Here is a 20,705-nt window from a genome sequence, read left to right as displayed (position 1 = left end):
CATGCTATATGTCAGAGAATTTTTGTCATTCATCTTGCTTTTGAAAGGCCAAATTTATTTGCAACCTTGAATGACATTGGACACATGAAACAGCCTGAAATCTATCATGCAGTGAGTATTTTATAAAACTGCAATTTTAAGTCCTTAAGTATTGACTTGGTTTTCAGAAACATCTTAAAATCCAATGACTTTCAAGTTTTTACTTATGAACACTGATTTTTCAGTGGGTAAAAATTTTATATTTTCATATATATTTTTTCTGAGTATTTGAGGTCACCAAATGTACACCTGCTTTCTTTTACTTTTTAAAGAAAGGTGAAAAAATAATACAGTTGGAAATGCATATTTACATTTTTTTTATTTACTATTGTCAATATGTAACTGACCAGTGAACAGATACTAGTAATGAAGCTTATCTTTTGGTTGGATTATTTAGGCAATTAAAAAAAAAAAACACCTCAAATTTTATATAAATACAACAGGATTATATGAAAGTAGTGTTATAGGAAGAAGAGCAAAATTGTTTTTAAGATTTCTGTCTGTAGAGCAAGAAATATGATATATGTTACTATTAATTTATAATTCCATCCACATTAAGACTGAATTCATGTTCAATACAAATTAAACAAGAACAATCAAGTGCTTTCTATGAATCACACTTGACTTTTCAAGTATAAATAAATAATAATAGCAAATGTTTAGTTAATAATAAAAGCTACTATTTAAAGAGCTTATTTTAAGCTAGAAACTGTGTTATTTTAAATGTTTCATATCAGTTGATCCTCGAAATAGTCTTATCTTAATAAAATACCTTTCCTGCTTACTGTACAGATAACAAAATTAAGAACTTTGAATAGAAAGTGAAAGTGTTAGTCTCTCATTCGTGTGTGATTCTTTGAACCCTATGGACTGTAGCCCTCCAGGGTCCTCTGTCCATGGAATTCTCCAAGGAAGAACAATGGAGTGGGATGCCATTTCCTTCTCCAGGGGCTCTTTTCCGCACCCAGAAATTGAACCCAGGTCTATCGTATTGCTGGCAGATTGTTTACCATCTGAGCCATCAGAGCCCAAGAACTGTAAGGTTAGCCTCAAATATCTCATAAAGGAGTTTACTTTTGTTCTTATTGGTGCCCTTGCAGATCCAGACTTAAGCTTGATAATAAGAGCCATTGCTTTTGAAAGTGTGGCCTGCCCCGAGAACTCACCTGCTTGTTATATTTGCTTGTCCTTAAAGGGTTTCTTCTTTAGCCCTGGTAGGAGGTACTTGCTATACACAATGTGACACCCTCCGCTTTTATCAACTCTTCAGTATATAAACATGGGTCTAGTTTTCAGGAGGATAGTCATCTCTTGTTTAACTTCCACAGAGCATATTCTAAAATGCTATCTTTATCATTTGAACATGAAGATTACTCCAGAAATCAGAAGCATTCACATGCATTGTTGCCTTCTCAAGTAGGGACCGTCCAACTCATTCGTTGCTACAGCCTTGGCCACAGGAAATGGACTGAATAGAATGCCAACATTCTATATCATTGAGCACTTTAAGCTCATTACAAAGCAGCTTAACAAGCAAAATTATAAGGCTCATTCATCTACTTTTTAATAGCACACTACATATTCTAAAATTTAAGTAAAAACGCTAAAAATGATATAATTGTGCACCATGGCAGAGAGTATATAAAAAGGGAAAGGAAGGTGGTAGGAACCTTTTAGCCTTAACTTAAAAATAGAAAATATATATATATATTTTTATATATATATATATATATATTGCATTTATTGTGATGTTTTTCTGAAAGTATGTTCATTGTAAAAAAGTTGGGAAGCACTAAAGTGTATAGCAATAAAACAAAGCAAAAGCCATCTGCAATCACTTCAATCAAAGACAAGCACTTTAGCATATTTGAGTATGTCCTTGCATTTTAAAAAGTGTATTGACAGATAAGTAGATATGTGGGATGGCCATTATATATGTATATGTAAATATACACACTCTTTGTGTGTCATAACATTTGCAGAGATAGATATTCTCCTGGAACATGGTTGTTGTATAGTGCTCCTTGATTCATATGTGTCATAACATACTTACTACTGTTCAGATTCAATTTCTATTTTTCCTACTCTGGCATTGAAAAATAAGGAATCATTATGGAAACTTTTGACTGTCTCCTTAAGATATATTCTGGAAGGAATTGCTGGTGGACAAATATATGCATGCATATACAGATTTTTGTGGACCCTTGAATCTCAGAAACTATTTCTCAGTTTGTGCTCTTACTAGCAAAGAATGTATGGTGTGTTCCTTTACCACACCCTTATAATTTTACACATTAGCATTGCTTTTAATCTTTGTAAATCTAATAAAGAAGGAATAGTATTAACTTTATTTTCATTTTAATTTGTTTGATTATTAATAGCGTTCAATAACATTTGACATTTATTAGACATCTGTATTTTTAATTTTTTTTCAGTTTATTTCATTGTACCGTATTTCTGTTTGGTATAGTTCACCTTTTCCTTTTGATTTATACTAGCTTTTTAATATATTAATGATTTCTGCCCTTTTGCCTTTTATGTGTCAATGTTGTCTTCATTTCTTGTCTTTTAATTTTGGTCTCAGAATGATAGACTTTAAAGTTTATGTAGGGCTATCTATCAGCTTCTTTCTTTTATTATTTTTTTTTACTACTGCTGTTATTTTAGTTCCAAAAAATAAAATATATTTGTAAAAATATCATTAGCTGTTTTATGTGCTACTAAAATTCTTCCTGAGCAGAAGATATTTTAAGCCCTTTTAATGTTATTTTTACATACTATTTTGACCAATTATTTTAAATACTAATTATTTTTACATACTAATTATTTTGTCTTTTATTTCTTTAACTCTTGCTCATGTGTAAACTCTATCTTATCAATCTGATTATGAGTTTTCTGAATGGTAAATTCATTTTGACATTTGTAAATAGACATATGTGGAAAGGGATTCTTCCACATGATATTTATTATTTTAATATTTCAGAATCAAGACTGGGTGTCTTTACTGACAGTTTTCTCTCATATTATCTCCTAGAGATACATTTATTTACATTCTTTAGGAGTAAAAAGCCTTGTCGTCAACTCTCCCGTGATCAGATGTCACAGTCTAGGAAAAGGATTTTCAAATTTTTTAGTAGCAAAAACAACCAGTTTATTTAAACAGATTTTAAGTTGAGAGCTGCCCAATATAAAAGCAGTACAAGCAAGTCAACCCACTTACTGATTTAGAGAAGTTATGCTACAGTGTTCATTCTCCTTGTCCTCCTCTCCATTCCTATCCAGGCCTTCCCTGACAGAGACATGTGAATCTTCAAGGATTTGAAGCCAGGTCTTAAGACCAGGAAGGGTCAAGTCAGATGCCTTTAGAGCCAGTTAAATAAAATAAATGAATGAGATTAAATGAGTGAGAAGGGATAGGTTGTGGGAAAGACTGTGATGAACTGGAAAACACATAGAAAGTATAAATGTGGTCCAAAAGCATAGATTATTTTTCAAAGCCCTCTTTGGGGTATGCAAACCAGCATTACTTTGCTTTTTAAAAATTCTGCACTTATTTCAGGTAAAAATCTGGCAGAGGCAATTTGGACCATATTGATTCAGCTTTCAAGTGGATTAATTTTGCCATAATATGCTGTTATAGGTTAGGTCTTGGGCTTCCCTGGTGGCTCAGATGGTAAAGAATCTGCCTGCAATGCAGGAGACCCTGACTCGACCCCTGGTTTGGGAAGGTCCCCTAGAGAAGGGAATGGCAACTCACTCCAGTATTCTTGCCTGAAGAATTCCATAGACAGAGGAGCTTGGTAGGCTACAATCCATGGGGTTGCAAAGAGTTGGAGGCGACTGAATGACTAACACTCACTTACAGGTTAGGCCTCATCTTTTAGTACAGGTCAATATTAGTCAAAAATTGTTGTAGAAAATGTTGCTCAGTCGTGTCTGACTCTTTGCAACCCCAGGGACTATACAGTCCATGGAATTCTCAAGACTAGAATATTGGAGTGGGTAGCCTGTCCCTTCTCCAGGGGATCTTCCCAACCCAGGGATCAAACCCATGTCTCCTGCCATGCAGTCAGATTCTTTACCAGCTGAGCCACAAGGGAAGCCCAAAAATACTGGAGTGGGTAGCCTATCCTTTCTCCAGGGGATCTTCCTGACCCAGGAATCAAATTGGGGTCTCCTGCATTGCAGGTGGATTCATCACCAACTGAACTATCAGGGAAGCCCAGAAAATGTTAACATTTTGGAAAAGCCTCTGTTGAAAATGTTCATTGTCTTATCCAATGGTCCTTATGTTCAAACAGATTTCCATAAGAATTTAATGACAGCAAAAATCTATCCCTCCAAAAAAAAGAAATAATTTCCCTTTGAATGGTCACCAAAAATTATATAATCTATTGTTTTATTCTGTTTTTTTAATATAAATTTATTTATTTTAATTGGAGGCTAATTACTTTACAATATTGTATTGGTTTTTCCATACATCTCACACCTATTTTTTAAAGTAATGATGGCACAAATAATATTACATCCAAAACTAAAATTTAAAAGATATAACTCTACTATTATTATGTCAAATTATTTAATTATTAATCTTTCCAAACTTTCTTCATAAGAATATGTAGCTTTTATAGTTGTAACTAAAACAGAGAAACAATTTGTAATCTATTTCAATATAATAGTTCTCCATGTTGATTTATAGAAATCACAATTATGACTTGTAATGACTGCACTGAAGTGATACATTTAATTTACTTATTTCCATATTGATGAACATTTCAGTTGTAATAAATGCTTTGTTTAACATATATATGACTTTCAGTTTTCTTTTTAATGACCATAGCTTTTTTGAATAAGCACAATTTTAATGATTTTATTAGTTCATTATGAGGTCTGTGTGATGTTAAGTATGGAAAGGTGCTAACAGAGTTGAATTCCATTGGAATATATTTTTGGACAAATTCTTAAATGTGAAATCACAGGACTCTTGATACTTGACCTATCCCAACATATCTCCTTTTTTTCTCAGCAAACTAAGTTTAGAGAATAATATGTAAACTTGTACCCAGATATTTCTGAGGAAATGAGCTTTCACTGTTCTTTCTCTCTATGATATTTTGCAAGGCTCTGGACCTATTTTTAGAGTCTTGTAATGCAGCCATGAAATTAAAAGACGCTTACTCCTTGGAAGGAAAGTTATGACCAACCTAGATAGCATATTCAGAAGCAGAGACATTACTTTGCCAACAAAGGTTCGTCTAGTCAAAGCTATGGTTTTTCCTGTGGTCATGTATGGATGTGAGAGTTGGACTGTGAAGAAGGCTGAGCGCCAAAGAATTGATGCTTTTGAACTGTGGTGTTGGAGAAGACTCTTGAGAGTCCCTTGGACTGCAAGGAGATCCAACCAGTCCATTGTGAAGGAGATCAGCCCTGGGATTTCTTTGGAAGGAACGATGCTAAAGCTGAAACTCCAGTACTTTGGCCACCTCATGCAAAGAGTTGACTCATTGGAAAAGACTCTGATGCTGGGAGGGATTGGGGGCAGGAGGAGAAGGGGATGCCAGAGGATGAGATGGCTGGATGGCATCACTGACTCGATGGACGTGAGTCTGAGTGAACTCCGGGAGCTAGTAATGGACAGGGAGGCCTGGTGTGCTGCGATTCATAGGGTCGAAAAGCATCGGACACGACTGAGCAACTGAACTGAACTGATTCTTTGTTAATCATGAATTCCTGGCTGATTGACTGATTCATGTTGTAAGAAAAATAAACAAGCACATAATGCCTCAGTTAATGGAGTTTTCTTTGGTTTGATGCAAGGAAAAGTAAGGGCGATCAAGAAATAGTGTAGACAGGTATTCTTTTACTGGCTACAATGGTCTATATGGTAACAGGCCAATTCTCTAGCTGAGCACAAATAGAAAAGTGGTATGTAATATAAAAAAAAAAATCACTCATCTGAAGACATTGGAAAATATCATGGCAGCCAGGAATATCAGTGAGACAAGGTTTCCCCTTGAGGGACTGATTCATTAGTGACATAGTAGAAAATTCCTAAAGATGCTGCTAGTAGGAAGAAAAGGCAGAAAGAAGAGTCATCAGCCTCACTAGGTTGGGAAGATGTAAATTCAAATTCAGACCTATCATGGAATCCAAAGTTTGAGAGCTCAAAATTCTGGAGATAAGGTATCCCAGAGTTGAGTAAGACTGTGAAACCACAGCAAAGAAGTAATCAGGAAAAAAGAAATCATACTATACAACTTACTAATTGAAAATTGGAGATAAAGTATTAAAAATTGTTAAAAGAACGTTAAAAAATATAGGACTAGCAGATGTAGGGAAAAGTCACGATGTCCAGGACTTAAGGATAATGCAAAGAAAGGAACAAAGTTAGAAACAGTCTCCCGGTTTTCACACCAGGTTGAAATTTACATCTAACTGGAGAGGTTTAGTTGTTGCCCAATGGGTGGTATGAAAGTTTGGTGAGGTGCTGCTGGCCAGGGATGGTGGGCAGAAACTTGCCCACTGGGGTGGCAGTGAGATTCAATGGAAAGCTGATGGAGCACTGGTGAGACTTGCTGAAGGGTATGGACCACTGGAAAAATAGCTGCTTGCTGATAGGTAAGCTTCCCAATGAGAGGAAAGTAGCCTGCTGACAGCTGCAGTGTACATGCCTTTGAAACAGAAAACATTGGAGTCAAACTAATGTCTCTTCCTCTTACAGCATTCCTACAGTACCCTTCACTAAGGCTTATCATTGTACAACCTGGTAAAGTAAAAATATTTACAAGATCCAGCTTCAATATTATAAAGCAAGTCAAAAAAGAGTGGATTTGTAAAAATGAGCAAATTGTTGATGAAATGAAAAATTTCACCTAAGAAATAGAATTTACAAAATAATCAACTATATATTTTAGAAATGAAAAATATAATAACTTTAATGGAAAATGCAGTAGATTGAACTAAAGGTGTATTATGAACAGTTGTTTATAGAATTAATGACTAAATGACAGGTCAGTAGACCATATCTGCTGCTGCTGCTGCTGCTAAGTCGCATCAGTCATGTCCGACTCTGCGACCCCAGAGATGGCAGCCCACCAGGATTCCTCGTCCCTGGGATTCTCCAGGCAAGAACACTGGAGTGGATTGACATTTCCTTCTCCGATGCATGAAAGTGAAAAGTGAAAGTGAAGTCGCTCAATCGGGTCTGACTCTAGCGACCCCATGGACCGCAGCCTACCAGGCTCCTCCGTCCACGGGATTTTCTAGGCAAGAGTACTGGAGTGGGGTGCCATTGCCTTCTCCGAGACCATATCTAGATGGAAGCAAATAAAGAAAAAAAAAACAGTAGAACAAAACACAAAATATCATAAGAAAAGTGACATAGAGGGAGGGTATGGGGAGGGAGGAGGGAGGAGGGTTCAGGATGGGGAACACAGGTATACCTGTGGCGGATTCATTTCGATATTTGGTGAAACTAATACAATATTGTAAAGTTTAAAAATAAAATAAAATTAAAAAAAAATCAAAAGTCTCACAAATAAGTGTTACGCAGTGCTAAAAAGAAGAGAGATAAAATGGGCAAAATTGTGAGAACAATTTCTGTAAAACTTAAAGACATCAAACCATAGAATTATGATGTACCTTAAATTCCAAAGAGGAAAGTTATAAAATAAAAGAACCACCACACATTAAAGCATATCATAGTAAAACATCAGAAACAGAACAAAAAGAAAATCTTAAAAGTAGGCAGAGAAAAACAGTCACATTACATGCAAAAGGAAATTTAAATGATAATGAAATGTCACTTTCAAAATGCTTAAAGACAATGGCTGTCAATCTATGATTCTATTCCACTGAAGATACTTTTCAAAAATTATAGTGTGATAAATGGGAGGAATAGGCAAATCTGTACAGAAGAGTTTCAAATAACTTACATATATACCTCACCCTGAAGGAGGACCGCAGAAGGATATCTGCACTCCTTAAATGTCGGCTGTGCTTAATGACCTCATTCCAACGAATACTGGTGCAGAAAGGAAGAAGAGAGCAAACTTACAGTGGAGAAATCTGACGGACACTGTCAGCCTGGGTATCACGGCTGACATCAACAGGGCTAAGTCAGGTGCTGCTAGAGGGTACTCTTGATATGATCATGAAAATGGCACTTCACCGCTGTGGTCTTCCTCCTCAAAACACACCATCCCAGTCAAACAATAAGATAAACATCATAAAAATCCAAATTGAGAGACATTCTGTAAGCTACCTGGCAGTACTGCTCAGAACTGTCAAGGTCATCAAAGGCAAGGAAAAGCCAAGAAACTGTTAAAGCCAACAAGAACCTAAGGGAACATGACAATTACATGTAACATGTTACCCTGGAAGGGATCCTGGGACTGAAAAAGGAAGTTAGGTTAAAAACTAAGAAAGACTAAATGAAGTATGGATTTTATTTAATAATGTACCAATATTGGCTCATTAATTAAAACAAGTGTACCATCCTAAAGTAGATATGTATACTAATGGAATATGAAATAAATGGGGTATATGGGAACTCTCTATCTTTGCAATTTTTTTGTAAATCTGAAAATGTTCTAAATTGTTTAAGTTTATTTAAAAATTCAGTGAAAAAATGTCATTTCCTAACAAAATCTGGAAAAATAGCATTGCCAGCAAATCCGTAGGAAGAGAAACACTAAAAGCAGTTTTCAGACAGTGGGAAAATTATTCCAAAAAGAAGCATATAGGTAAAAGAAGCAATGATAAATATCAGAAAAGGCAAATACATGGATAAAGCTAAATTACTATTGACTATGTAAAATAGAAACAATAAATCCTTATGCCTTCTAAATATCTGAAATTCAAAAACATAATAAAAATAATATAAAAAGCAGGAAAAGCATAAAGATGTTAAAGTTCCTAGGATTGTCAGGGAAGTGATTAAAATACTAATTTATATTAGACTTTAATAATAGATATTGTAATATCTACAGTAACCACTAAAAGGATAATAAAGTAATATTTAACTGACAACCTAATAAAGAGTGCATATAAAACACTAAAAATAATAAGTTTAAAAGGATATAGAGAGTAAAAGTAATGTAAAATATATGGAAATTTAGAAAAATAAGAAAATAAATGGTAAATTTAATCCAAATATGTGAGTAATTACATTAAAAGTCAATGATATAGTACTATAGTTTAAAAGATATTAGTTATATTAAAATAACACATACAAAGATACATGAATATAATTTCTCAATTTAGCAAATACACAAAAATTTAAAAGTAAAATTTAGAAAATAAAATGTTTTTCGACAAGGCCAAGTATCTGGGACCTTTTGGTGTGAACCAGTTTTCTTATGGACAAGATGTCTAATGGAGTTTTTGTACAAGACCAAATATCAAGAATTTTTTGGCATGGACAAAGTGTCTTAGGCATGTCTTAGACAGGACCATATTTTCTAATACCTATATTTTAATTAAAAAAATGTAGCTGGAGCTAAAGAGGAACATTTTACAGTAGCAAAGGTTTAATCTGTTGGAAGATGTGGAAATTCTAAACTTGTTTGCCACTCATAATAGGGCTTCAAAATAAGTAAACCAAAAATTGCCATTATAAAACACAAATGTGAAATCAGAGAGAATTTACTATGCCTCTCACTAACTGATATATTGACAAACATTAAAAGTTCATAAGGATACAAAGATATGAGAAGTGTGATGAATAAACTTGACCTCATTATACATTTTTCCTAAATGTGTAAGTGTCATACATATTTGAAATATCTGAATCTGCCTGCAATGTGGGAGACCTGGGTTCGATCCCTGGTTTGGGAAGACCCTCTGGAGAAGGGAATGGCAACCCACTCTAGTATTCTTGCCTGGAAAATTCCATAAACAGAGGAGCCCAGTGAGGTATAGTCTATGGGGTCACAAAGAGTCAGACACCACTGAGCAGCTAACATACACACATAATCATATATTCATATATACGTACAGAAAACATAGCACCTGGCAACTGTAAGTATATCAAGTAAATTATATACTTGATATAAATATTTAAAAATATAAATATAATTATATTTCAAGTAAATATAGATTTTTTAAACCAAAATTGACCATATGCTGGAATATAAATCAAGACTTAACAAATCTTGAAGAACTGAAGTCATGAAGAACGTATTCTCTATACACAGGAGAATTAATCTATCATTTCATAATAACAAGATGATTCGAAGTTCATAAAATGTTTGAAAATCCCCCAAATATACCTAAAATGACCCAAACAAAAAAATGTTGATTTAGATTAGGAAGTATTTTGAGTTGAATGATAATTAAGTCATAACACAGCAAAGCCTGTGGGATGCAGATAATCCTTATTTTTAGGAAAATGTATAGGCTTAAACGAACATATCAGGGTGATACACTCTCTCCAAGAAGACTACCATCAATTTCTTGCTTCACTGGACATACCTACAAAGCCCATATTGTGAGAAGAAATTCTTCCATCTCCTAGAATCTCAGCTCACCTGTGCCTGCATTATCCAATAGATGTATAAGAAGGGACGCTATGTGACTTTCAAAGCTAGGTCATTAGAATCCTTACAGCCTCTGTTGGATCTCTTAGAATTGTCTCTCTGGGTAATGATAACCACCATGTATTGGTAAAATGTCTTTATCCTGAGACCACCAGGCAATGAGAAATTCAAAGTTAGGCATATGGAAATAAAGAGAGATGCCCGAGCAGTCTCTCATATGTTCCAATTGTGTGCATGCTCAGTTGCTTCAGATGTGTCCAACTCTTTGCGATTCTGTGGACTGTAGCCTGCCAGGCTCCTCTGTCCATGGGATTCTCCAGGAAAGAGTACTGAAATGGGTTGCCATGCTCTCCTCCAAGGGATCCTCCCAACCCAGGGATCAAACCAGCATCTTCTGCATTGCAGGGAGTTCTTTACCACTAGAGCCACTGGGAAGCCCATGTTCCTCTCAGCCCAAATCCCAATATCTGAATGAATAAACCTGTATGCAAATCTAACCCAAGCTGTCACCTGACTGCTAGCATATGTGAAAACCCAAATAAGGACCACCCAGGTGACTCTCCAATCCCCAGAAATGTGAAAGATAATAGTAAATTGCCTCTACAAGTCACTTAGTTTAAAGATGGTTTGTTTTATACTTATAGGTAATCAGAAATATTTTTAAAGAAGCCAAAACTCAGTTAACTAAATTTCAAAATCAAGAACTTAGAAGCAGAGCACTGAAAGAAATCAATACAGCCAAAAGTTTGTCCTTGGAAAATATGAAGATATTGGGTTGGCCAAATTATTCATTCAGGGTTTTCCAACTAGATAAATAGACAAAAATCTGATGGAGGTGAAAAGAGAAGATGCACATTATTTATTTCAAGAACGGGAAAAGAACCTTCCTACAAATTGAACAGGCATTAAAAAGATGGTATGAGAATGTTATGAATAAATTAACAGTAATAAATTTGAATATTTATATGAAATGGACAAATTCCTTCAAACATAGTTTGTCTAACATGTTTAAATGAAAATATGAATATTCTTATTCTTATTTATTTTAAAAGTGGAATCAATAATTAAAAGTCAATGCACACATACACACATACACAAACACAATCCCAGGCCCAGACAGTATTATAACTGAATTCTTCCAAACATGTAAGTAAGAAGAAACCTTAAACAAAATTTTTTAAGATAATAGAAAAAAGTGGAAAAATGGCCTCTTTGTGATACAAATACTTAAGAACTAAAATAGACAGGAACTTTCCTAATCTGATAAAAGTAATCTATTAAAAAAAAAACACCCTACAGTACACAGTATTCCTTACAGTGAAATGTTAAAATGTATCTTTATAATTTCAGAAGCCATACAAGGATAAATACTGCTACAATTTCTCTAGCATTCTATGTGATCCACTAGTTAACGAACCAGTGTTTTAAGAATTGATTGAACAAATGGACAAAATATTTGAATAAGCACTTAAACAAGATTTTATCCAAATGGCCAATAACATGAAAAAGGTACTTAACCTAATTAATCACCTGGAAAATGCAAATTAAAATCACAATGTGATGCTACTGTATACTCTCCAGAAGAGCTAAAATGAAAAACAAGACAAAATAGAATATCCCAAGCACTACAAAGGACGAGTGGCATCTGGTCTCTAACACACCACTGATGGGAGTGTAAATTAGAATCGCCTCTTTAGAAGACTATTTGGCTGTACTACTAAAGCAGAATCTAACATAGCTTTTGACCCAGCAATTCCAATCCTAGATATATTACCCAACAGAAATGTATATGTAGGTCTATCAAAGGCATGTGTGAGGATGTTCATCGAGACACTCTTTACAATAACCAAAAATAAGAAAATAGGTAAATTCCCATTAACTATGAAATGAGTAAATAAAAAATATGGTATATTCATATATGTGAATGATATACAGGAATAAAAATGAACAGACTACAGGTACAGTTTCATAATCTCAAACAGAATACTGGACAAAAGAAGACGGACACAAAAATATGCACAGTATGATCAGTTATGTAGAACTCAGAAAGACAAAACTAACCTATAGTGTTAAAGATTTGGATGGTTGTTACCTTCGGCTAGGCAGAACACTCTGGATGTTAGCAATGGTCTGTTTCTTGGGGTTGCATTGCTATATTTTATGTTTGAAAACTTACCAAACTGTTGCAGGAAGGGGGACCCCTTCCAGGGCCCGAAAGTGGTCTCTTGTCTTACACTCAGAAATGAATTGTCTGAGGAGACACATGTGCTGACAAAGCAAGAGATTTTATTGGGAAAGGGCACCGGGGTGGAGAGCAGTAGGGTAAGGGAACCCAGGAGAACTGCTCTGCCACGTGGCTTGCAGTTTGGGTTTTATGGTGATGGGATTAGTTTCCCGGTTGTCTTTAGCCAATCATTTGGACTCAGAGTCCTTCCTGGTGGTGCAAACATCACTCAGCCAAGATGGATACCAGCAAGAAGGATTCTGGGAGGTGGTCGGACACGTGGTGTCTCCTTTTGACCTTTCCTGAACTCTTCCAGTTGGTGGTGGCTTATTAGTTCCATGTTCCTTACCAGGACCTCCTGTTGTAAAACAACTCATGCAAATGGTTAGTAGGGGCCTGGCCAGGGTGGGCGGTTTCAGTCAGTGTGCTTCCCCTAACAAAACTTAAGACATGTTTACTTTTGTATGTGTATGGCACACTTCAGTGAAAATTTACCTGCTGCTGCTGCTGCTAAGTCGCTTCAGTCGTGTCCGACTCTGTGCGATCTCATAGACAGCAGCCCACCGGGCTCCCCTGTCCCTGGGATTCTCCAAGCAAGAACACTGGAGTGGGTTGCCATTTCCTTCTCCAATACATGAAAGTGAAAAGTGAAAATGAAGTCACTCTTAGCGACCCCATGGACTGCAGCCTACCAGGCTCCTCTGTCCATGGGATTTTCCAGGCAAGAGTACTGGAGTGGGGTGCCATTGCCTTCTCCAAAAATTTACCTAAAAACTAATAAAATTTATTTCTACAGCTGCAGAGCCAGGCCTCAGGCAAAATCAGTTTTATCCAGTTGAGGTGCACCATCCCCACTCTGTATCATTTTTTTTTAGTTATCAGTGCTCTGCAGTCTTGATTCTACCATTATGGAGACTCATCTCCCCTTTGGCAATGCTTCTACATTGTCAGCTTCTTCTGTTGCTCCTGACTTAGCTCATTGCCCACCCCCATCTCTCTCTTCTTCACTCTCCCATCTTTACTTGCTACCCCCCACTTCCTTTCTGCCCTCTCCACTGTCTCTCTCTTCCAGCCACAATTACCTCATAAAACAAATACCATTGTCAGCAAGTCAGCGTACAGAAGTGGCTACTTTGAGCAGAACAGGCCACTCACTATCAAACCTACAGATAATTTGGAATGCTTAGCAACTGGAAGCTGGTTGGATGTACATAAAATCAAGCCCTATCTGTAAGGGTGCTTTCTGAACACAAGTTAAGAAGTGGGCTGTGGACATATCCAGCACATGGACACAACCACATCACACTTCTGTGTAGTCCTCCACCCCAGCTGGATTTGAACCACTGGAAATCATGAAATCATGACCCTTTTACCTTCCCCTACACTGTCTAGTGTAATGCCAAAGATATAATAGTAGTGTTAGTTGCTCAGTCGTGTCCAACTCTTTGCGACCCCACAGACTGTAGCCCGCCAGTCTTCTCTGTCCATGGGATTTCCCAAGCAAGAATACTGGAGTGGATTCCCATTCCCTTCTCCAGAGGATCTTCCTGACCCAGGAATCAAACCATGGTCTCCTGCATTGCAGGAGAACTCTTAATCCTTTGAGCTACAGGGAAGACTTAAAGATATAGTGATTCAGTTCAATTCAATTCAGTTCAGTTCAGTTCAGTCACTCAGTCGTGTCTGACTCTTTGCGAGTCACCAACTCTTGTCCGTCACCAACTCCCAGAGCCTACCCAAACCCACGTCCATTGAGTCAGTGATGCTATCCAACCATCTCATCCTCTGTCGTCCCCTTCTCCTCCTGCTCTCAATCTTTCCCAGCATCAGGGTCTTTTCAAATGTGTCAGCTCTTTGCATCAGGTGGCCAAAGTACTGGAGTTTCAGCTTCATCAGTCCCTCCAATGAACACTCAGGACTGATCTCCTTTATGATGGACTGGTTATCTCCTTGCAGTCCAAGGGACTCTCAAGAGTCTTCTCCAACACCACAGTTCAAAAGCATCAATTTTTCGGCGCTCAGCTTTCTTTATAGTCCAACTCTCACATCCATACATGACTACTGGAAAAATGATAGCCTTGACTAGATGGACCTTTGTTGGCAAAGTAATGTCCCTGCTTTTTAATATGCTGTCTAGGTTGGTCATAACTTTCCTTCCAAAGAGTAAGCATCTTTTAATTTCATGGCTGCAATCACCATTTGCAGTGATTTTGGAGCCCCCCAAAATAGAGTCAGCCACTGTTTCCACTGTTTCCCCATCTGTTTCCCATGAAGTGATGAGACCGGATGCCATGATCTTCGTTTTCTGAATGTTGAGCTTTAAGCCAACTTTTTCACTCTCCTCTTTCACTTTCATCAAGAGGCTCTTTAGTTCTTCTTCACTTTCTGCCATAAAGCCGGTGTCATCTGCATATCTGAGGTTATTGATATTTCTCCCGGCAATCTTGATTCCAGCTTGTACTTCAATAATTATTTATCTGAGAAACCTGCAGCCAAACATTTAATGGATGAATAAGTGACCTTGTGTTCTAACTTCCTAGTTCCTCTTCTCAATCTCATCCTGAAATGATGACTTGGATGTGAAATTTCTTGATCTGCACCATAAGCCTCCAAATTCCCTAAATTTAGAAAAGCCCTTAGGACACAGTTCAAAAATATATCAAATACCAAAGATTATGACCTGTCTTTTTCTTTACACCAAAACTGGAGTGTGTTAGCTAAAACTGGAGTATGTTAATTAAAGTAAGGTATTATAATTTTATCTCATTTCATCTGAGGTCAAATGGTGATGTCATGCTGTGATGGTATACTTTTAGGAGAGCCATTGAAGTCTTTTTGTGTGTCTAGCTATAGGAAGCTAATTTCTGTTTATATATTCAATTGCAGATATAAATGAATGTAGCTCTGACAATGGTGGCTGTCAGGACCAATGCTGTAATACAATTGGCAGTTATTACTGCAAGTGTCAAGCTGGCCAGAAGCTGGAGGAAGATGGCAGAGGATGTAGAGGTAAGAGTTGGGACTGTCTGCTTCCTGATAAGAGAGACCATCTATGTAATGCAAAAGAGGGGGAGGTCTTTGATCCAGAGCCAGTTGAAATGCCTGTGCTGAATGTTGTCAAGAGCACAGATCTTCCTCTCATGTCTAGATTACAAAATTGTAACCCTAAGAACACTTCAAGTAGCTTATTATAAGAAACATGATTATACACTGGTTTGGCTGTGTCATGTTCTGATTATGGAATTTCAATCATTCATTTAAATCCCTGGGTAAAGTACATATTTGTGAAAGCATTTTGTTTAATTCTAAAGTGAAAGTGGTGCTTATCATAAAATACTCGTGTCTTGTTACAATAGAAATAAAGAGATGCAAAAGCAACCACAGGAACAGTATTTTTGATACAGAATTAGCTTTTTCCCCACAAACTTCCATTTTCTGACTCCTTTTAAAATTAATTCCCTCCTTCCTTTATTTATTAATTCATCATTTTGTTCATTTGACAGTCATTGAGTTGCTGCTCTTTATCAGGCATTATTCCATGCTCTAGGGATATAAAAATTAATGAGAAATAAATTCTGCCCTGAAGGAGCTCACTGATTAGAGGCAAAGATTGAAACATAAGCCAAAAACTTTACAGAATAGTGTTTTAAGACATTATAGAATGAGGTTAAGTACATTGAATTCAAAGAGACCTGGATTTTAGTCTCAACTCTGTCACTTACAATTTCTGTAACCTTGGGCATGTTATTTAATCTTGCTAAGACTCTTTCGTTGTCTGTAAAATTTAGGATAATGGTAGCTCCAAAAACCACAAAAGTTGCTGTGGGAATTAAATAAGATAATGCATCTAAAGCACTTAGCATAGCGAGTGGCTATAGTAGGTATTCAAATGATAACTATGGATTGTAGTCTAATTTATGACCACATTGTTTCCCAGATTGGGAAAGTAATTGGGACCAGAGACCCCTTCCTTGTCTTCTAAAAGAGAAGAGATACCCAAAATATAATAATCTCTTGTACCACGCTTTTTAACTGTCCTTTCTGACTTTTTCCCTATCTATTTTTACCATTTAAATGCTTGAGCATTTAATGTATTCAGCCTTTTTCTTTAAATCACATAGGAATGCATTCATTTGGTTTCCCCATTGACCTTACAAAATCAAACTCAATTTTTCCCCTGACAATGTCAATGCCTAATGGGACGTGTATGAGTAAGTTAATGGGAGAAAATGAGAAACAAACGTCATCCCACTGAAGGTGTCTGGGACTGGGGCTGTGGGTTTGTTGGGACTGCCAAGACAACACAAGTTGTGGATGTGAGTAGGTTGGAGAATTTCTCAGATTTTCAGGAGGCAGTGCAGCTCATTCTCTTCTGGACCATCTCTGGCACATAGCAACAGGATGGGCTGCAAGTAGACAACCATATGTTTGAGGGTGACTACATCTGGAACTTTCTGAGACAAGTTTCATTCCAGGCATGGTCCTCTGTCTGTAAGGGTGTGCATGTGTAAAGGCAAGTCCTACATTCAACCAGGTCCTTTTTCATTCAAGTGAGATCATCTTTATTTCTGATGAGACTGAAATGATGTTTTCAGTATGGATTCAATATCAGAGAACCAGAGGGATCACCACCTCATGGTGCCCAAATGATAGGTAGGCTAATGCCCACTGAAGTTAGCATGATCTGCCTGATGAGAATATAATTTTCACAACCCTCTCCACTGCCTAACAAGCAGTGAACTCTTTGTTTCTTTTTGGCTGAGTATTATTATTATCAACATAATCATTATTATGATACATTTGAAATGCCAGTAGAGCAACTAGCTGTGTTACGTTTGACAATTATTGTTGTTATTTTTATAGCAACTATTAGTCTGGTAAGGCATGTTAAGCTTTATATCCACTGATTTATTTATATGCAATTATCTCATATTTTAATTGAAATTAGTCACTCTTCATATAAATAACATATTTAGAGAAGTGATTTCCATACTTTCATATAACTGATGTTCATTTCTGCACAATATATGAGTAACTTGGGTTATTTGTGAGAATTAAGAGTTTGACACTGAATTAACACTGACTTCCATTTACTGAGATGTATAACTGGGATTGATGGAATGGGATGGAGCAACTTGCCAATAAAGAACTACCTCTCTCAGTCCCCTACTTCTAGCATCTTTTCTTATTCATTTCTTTGAATGACCATTTGATAGATATAGTGATGTTAATGATTCATTTTGGTGGATTGTTGAACATGCAATGATCTCAGATCATAATTTAATAAAAATAATAGAGGTTATTTTGAAATTAAATGTATCCTAAAGCCATTGCAAATGGGCATTTCAGTTCATGTGAGGGCACTAGTGAGTCATTCATATGTATTTACTTGATGCTAACAGTAAAGGTTGGTTGGTTTCAAAGGCTATTGTGTTGAATGCTGAAGATTTGGAATTAAACAATCATTTAAAGAGACTTTTTCTTTGCATTTATATAAGTTGTATTTAACTACTTGAATTGCTTTTTAAAATACAGATCAGAATTTTAGCAGCCATTTATTGTAGCATTAAAATACATCTAGAGGCTACCCTTTCAATGGAATTGAAGCATTTATAAATGGCTAATCTTATTCCTTAACCTTTTCTCTGCTACTGCTGTTAAGTCACTACAGTCATGTCTGACTGTGCGACCCCATAGACGGAAGCCCACCAGGCTCCCCCATCCCTGGGATTCTCCAGGCAAGAACACTGGAATAGGTTGCCATTTCCTTCTCCAATGCAGGAAAGAGAAAAGTGAAAGGGAAATCGCTCAGTCATGTCCGACTCTTAGTGACCCCACGGACTGCAGCCTACCAGGCTCTTCCGTCCATGGGATTTTCCAGACAAGCGTACTGGAGTGGGGTGCCATTGCCTTCTCCGACCTTTTCTCTAAAGAGCTATAAACTTGTGGAAAAGGCTTCTGATTAGCTCAGGTACATGAGTATTCCCTTCTTTCAAGCATAGCAATGAACCTAAAACACAGTTTCTAACTCACTCTGCAGATAGATTATTATAATGTGTAACTTAAATGTACAAATAACTGCATGCCACTGAACACAGAATATATATGTATAATTTTTATATATATGAAGGACATAAATTTTTCTGCTTTAATTTGTTAATATCGGGTAAAATATTTAAGGCTTTTCAAAAATGCGACCATCTTTGCATTTCAGGAAAAAAATAGAACTGGATTTTGTCACTTTGATATTAAATCCAATTTGCTATAATTTTATCATATTTGCATCTATAATCATGAGTTAAATAGGCCAGTAGTTTGTGTTTCTCATTTGCTTTTTATGGCAGTGGTTCTCAAATGGAGGAATTTTGTCCCCAGAGACATTTGGCAATGTCTGGAGATGTTGATTTTCACAACTGAGGGGAGGGAGTACTGTTGGCGTCTATTGGGCTGAGGCCAGGATACTGCTAAATGTCTTCTTCTGTTACTCTGATTGTACCTATGCTGGACCTTATTCTATCTCACATGCTGCTTTCATATGTTCTATTTTCTTTTCTCTCTTTACTACATATGCTCAGTCTTATTGAGTTTCAAATATCAACAATTTAACTTTATATCTTTAGAAGTCTCATTTTCCTCAAATCAGTAAGTTCCTTTATGTTGTATGTTCAGTTTTTATACTTGTATCCTTTTCTTTTGATATTTTGCACATAGCTATTCTATATTCTGTGTCTGATGCCAACTTCTGTGGTCCTTGTGTGGGAGTCTAAACCTATTGCTTCTTATTTCCAGGCTACAAGTTAGATTCTCTTTTCTTTCATGTTGCATATGCTTCTCATATAAAACTTCTCCCAGAGCACTGCATTTGTTTAAACATTTAGACTATCTAGAATTACTTACAAGATCGGGACTATCTCCTAGGTAAGAGCCATGTCTTATCACTTTTTCATAACCACATCACAGGTGTCTAGTGCCTAGCAGAATTCCATAAATGCTTACTGAATGAATAAATAGATGAAAGAGTACATGTCCAATCAGTCAGAAATGCATACAGACATAGTCAGTACACCTCTTATTCATTTCCTTATGTACAACTTTTAATCAGGCTGGGTTTGTCATTTAGAGTCTGACTAGTTAAACCATTTGGTTATTAGTAGGTCTGCAGAGAAGGCAATGGCACCCCACTCCAGTACTCTTGCCTGGAAAATCCCATGGACGGAGGAGCCTGGTAGGCTGCAGTCCATAGGGTCGCTAAGAGTCAGACACGACTGAGCGGCTTCACTTTCACTTTTCACTTTCATGCATTGGAGAAGGAAATGGCAACCCACTCCAGTGTTCTTGCCTGGAGAATCCCAGGGACGGGGGAGCCTGGTGGGCTTCTGTCTATGGGGTCACACAGAGTCGAACACAACTGAAACTACTTAGCAGCAGCAGCAGCAGCAGGTCTGTGTAAATATTTGCTGATAACAGATCTGTTTCATTTGAAAGGGCAAATCACATTTTTACTTTTAGAGGGCGAATCAAAATCTTAGTTTGAAAATTCTGACATTTCTCCATGTGCAATATCTAAATTATTGGCATGGCAACATAACTAGTGTGACTGAGCATGGTAGTACCATGGAGTCAAGGGCTTTTTCTAAATTAATGGTAATTAACATTGCTATACATTATAATCAGTGAACTGACAAAGATAATAAATACGGAGTGGACTGTTGGGATATAGTTTTCCATTTGGAAGAAATAAATGAACCTAAAGGTATATTGTTTAATGAATTGACAGTCAAAATATTTTAAAGTAATTTGGTAGTATTTTAGCCAACTTTTTTTCTGAAACACATTAGAAATAATGTGAATAAACAATGTATCTCAGCAAACTGTTGTTATACATGGAACTACAGAATTTTTTA

The 20,705-nt window shown here is 36.5% G+C and overlaps 1 protein-coding gene across 1 annotated transcript in view; it reads left to right on the top strand.

Annotated features, from left to right (window-relative positions):
* Nucleotides 1–20,705, top strand: part of LOC102265950 (multiple epidermal growth factor-like domains protein 6) — a 694,000-nt gene that overhangs the window by 428,268 nt on the left and 245,027 nt on the right. Inside the window, exon 6 of the mRNA XM_070360521.1 lies at nt 15,688–15,810. Coding sequence (XP_070216622.1) covers nt 15,688–15,810 — 123 coding nt within the window. The remainder of the gene's footprint in view (nt 1–15,687; nt 15,811–20,705) is intronic.

Source organism: Bos mutus, chromosome 1 (genome assembly GCF_027580195.1).
Source record: "Bos mutus isolate GX-2022 chromosome 1, NWIPB_WYAK_1.1, whole genome shotgun sequence".
NCBI lineage: Eukaryota > Metazoa > Chordata > Mammalia > Artiodactyla > Bovidae > Bos > Bos mutus.
This window is presented reverse-complemented; position numbering and strand designations above follow the sequence as displayed.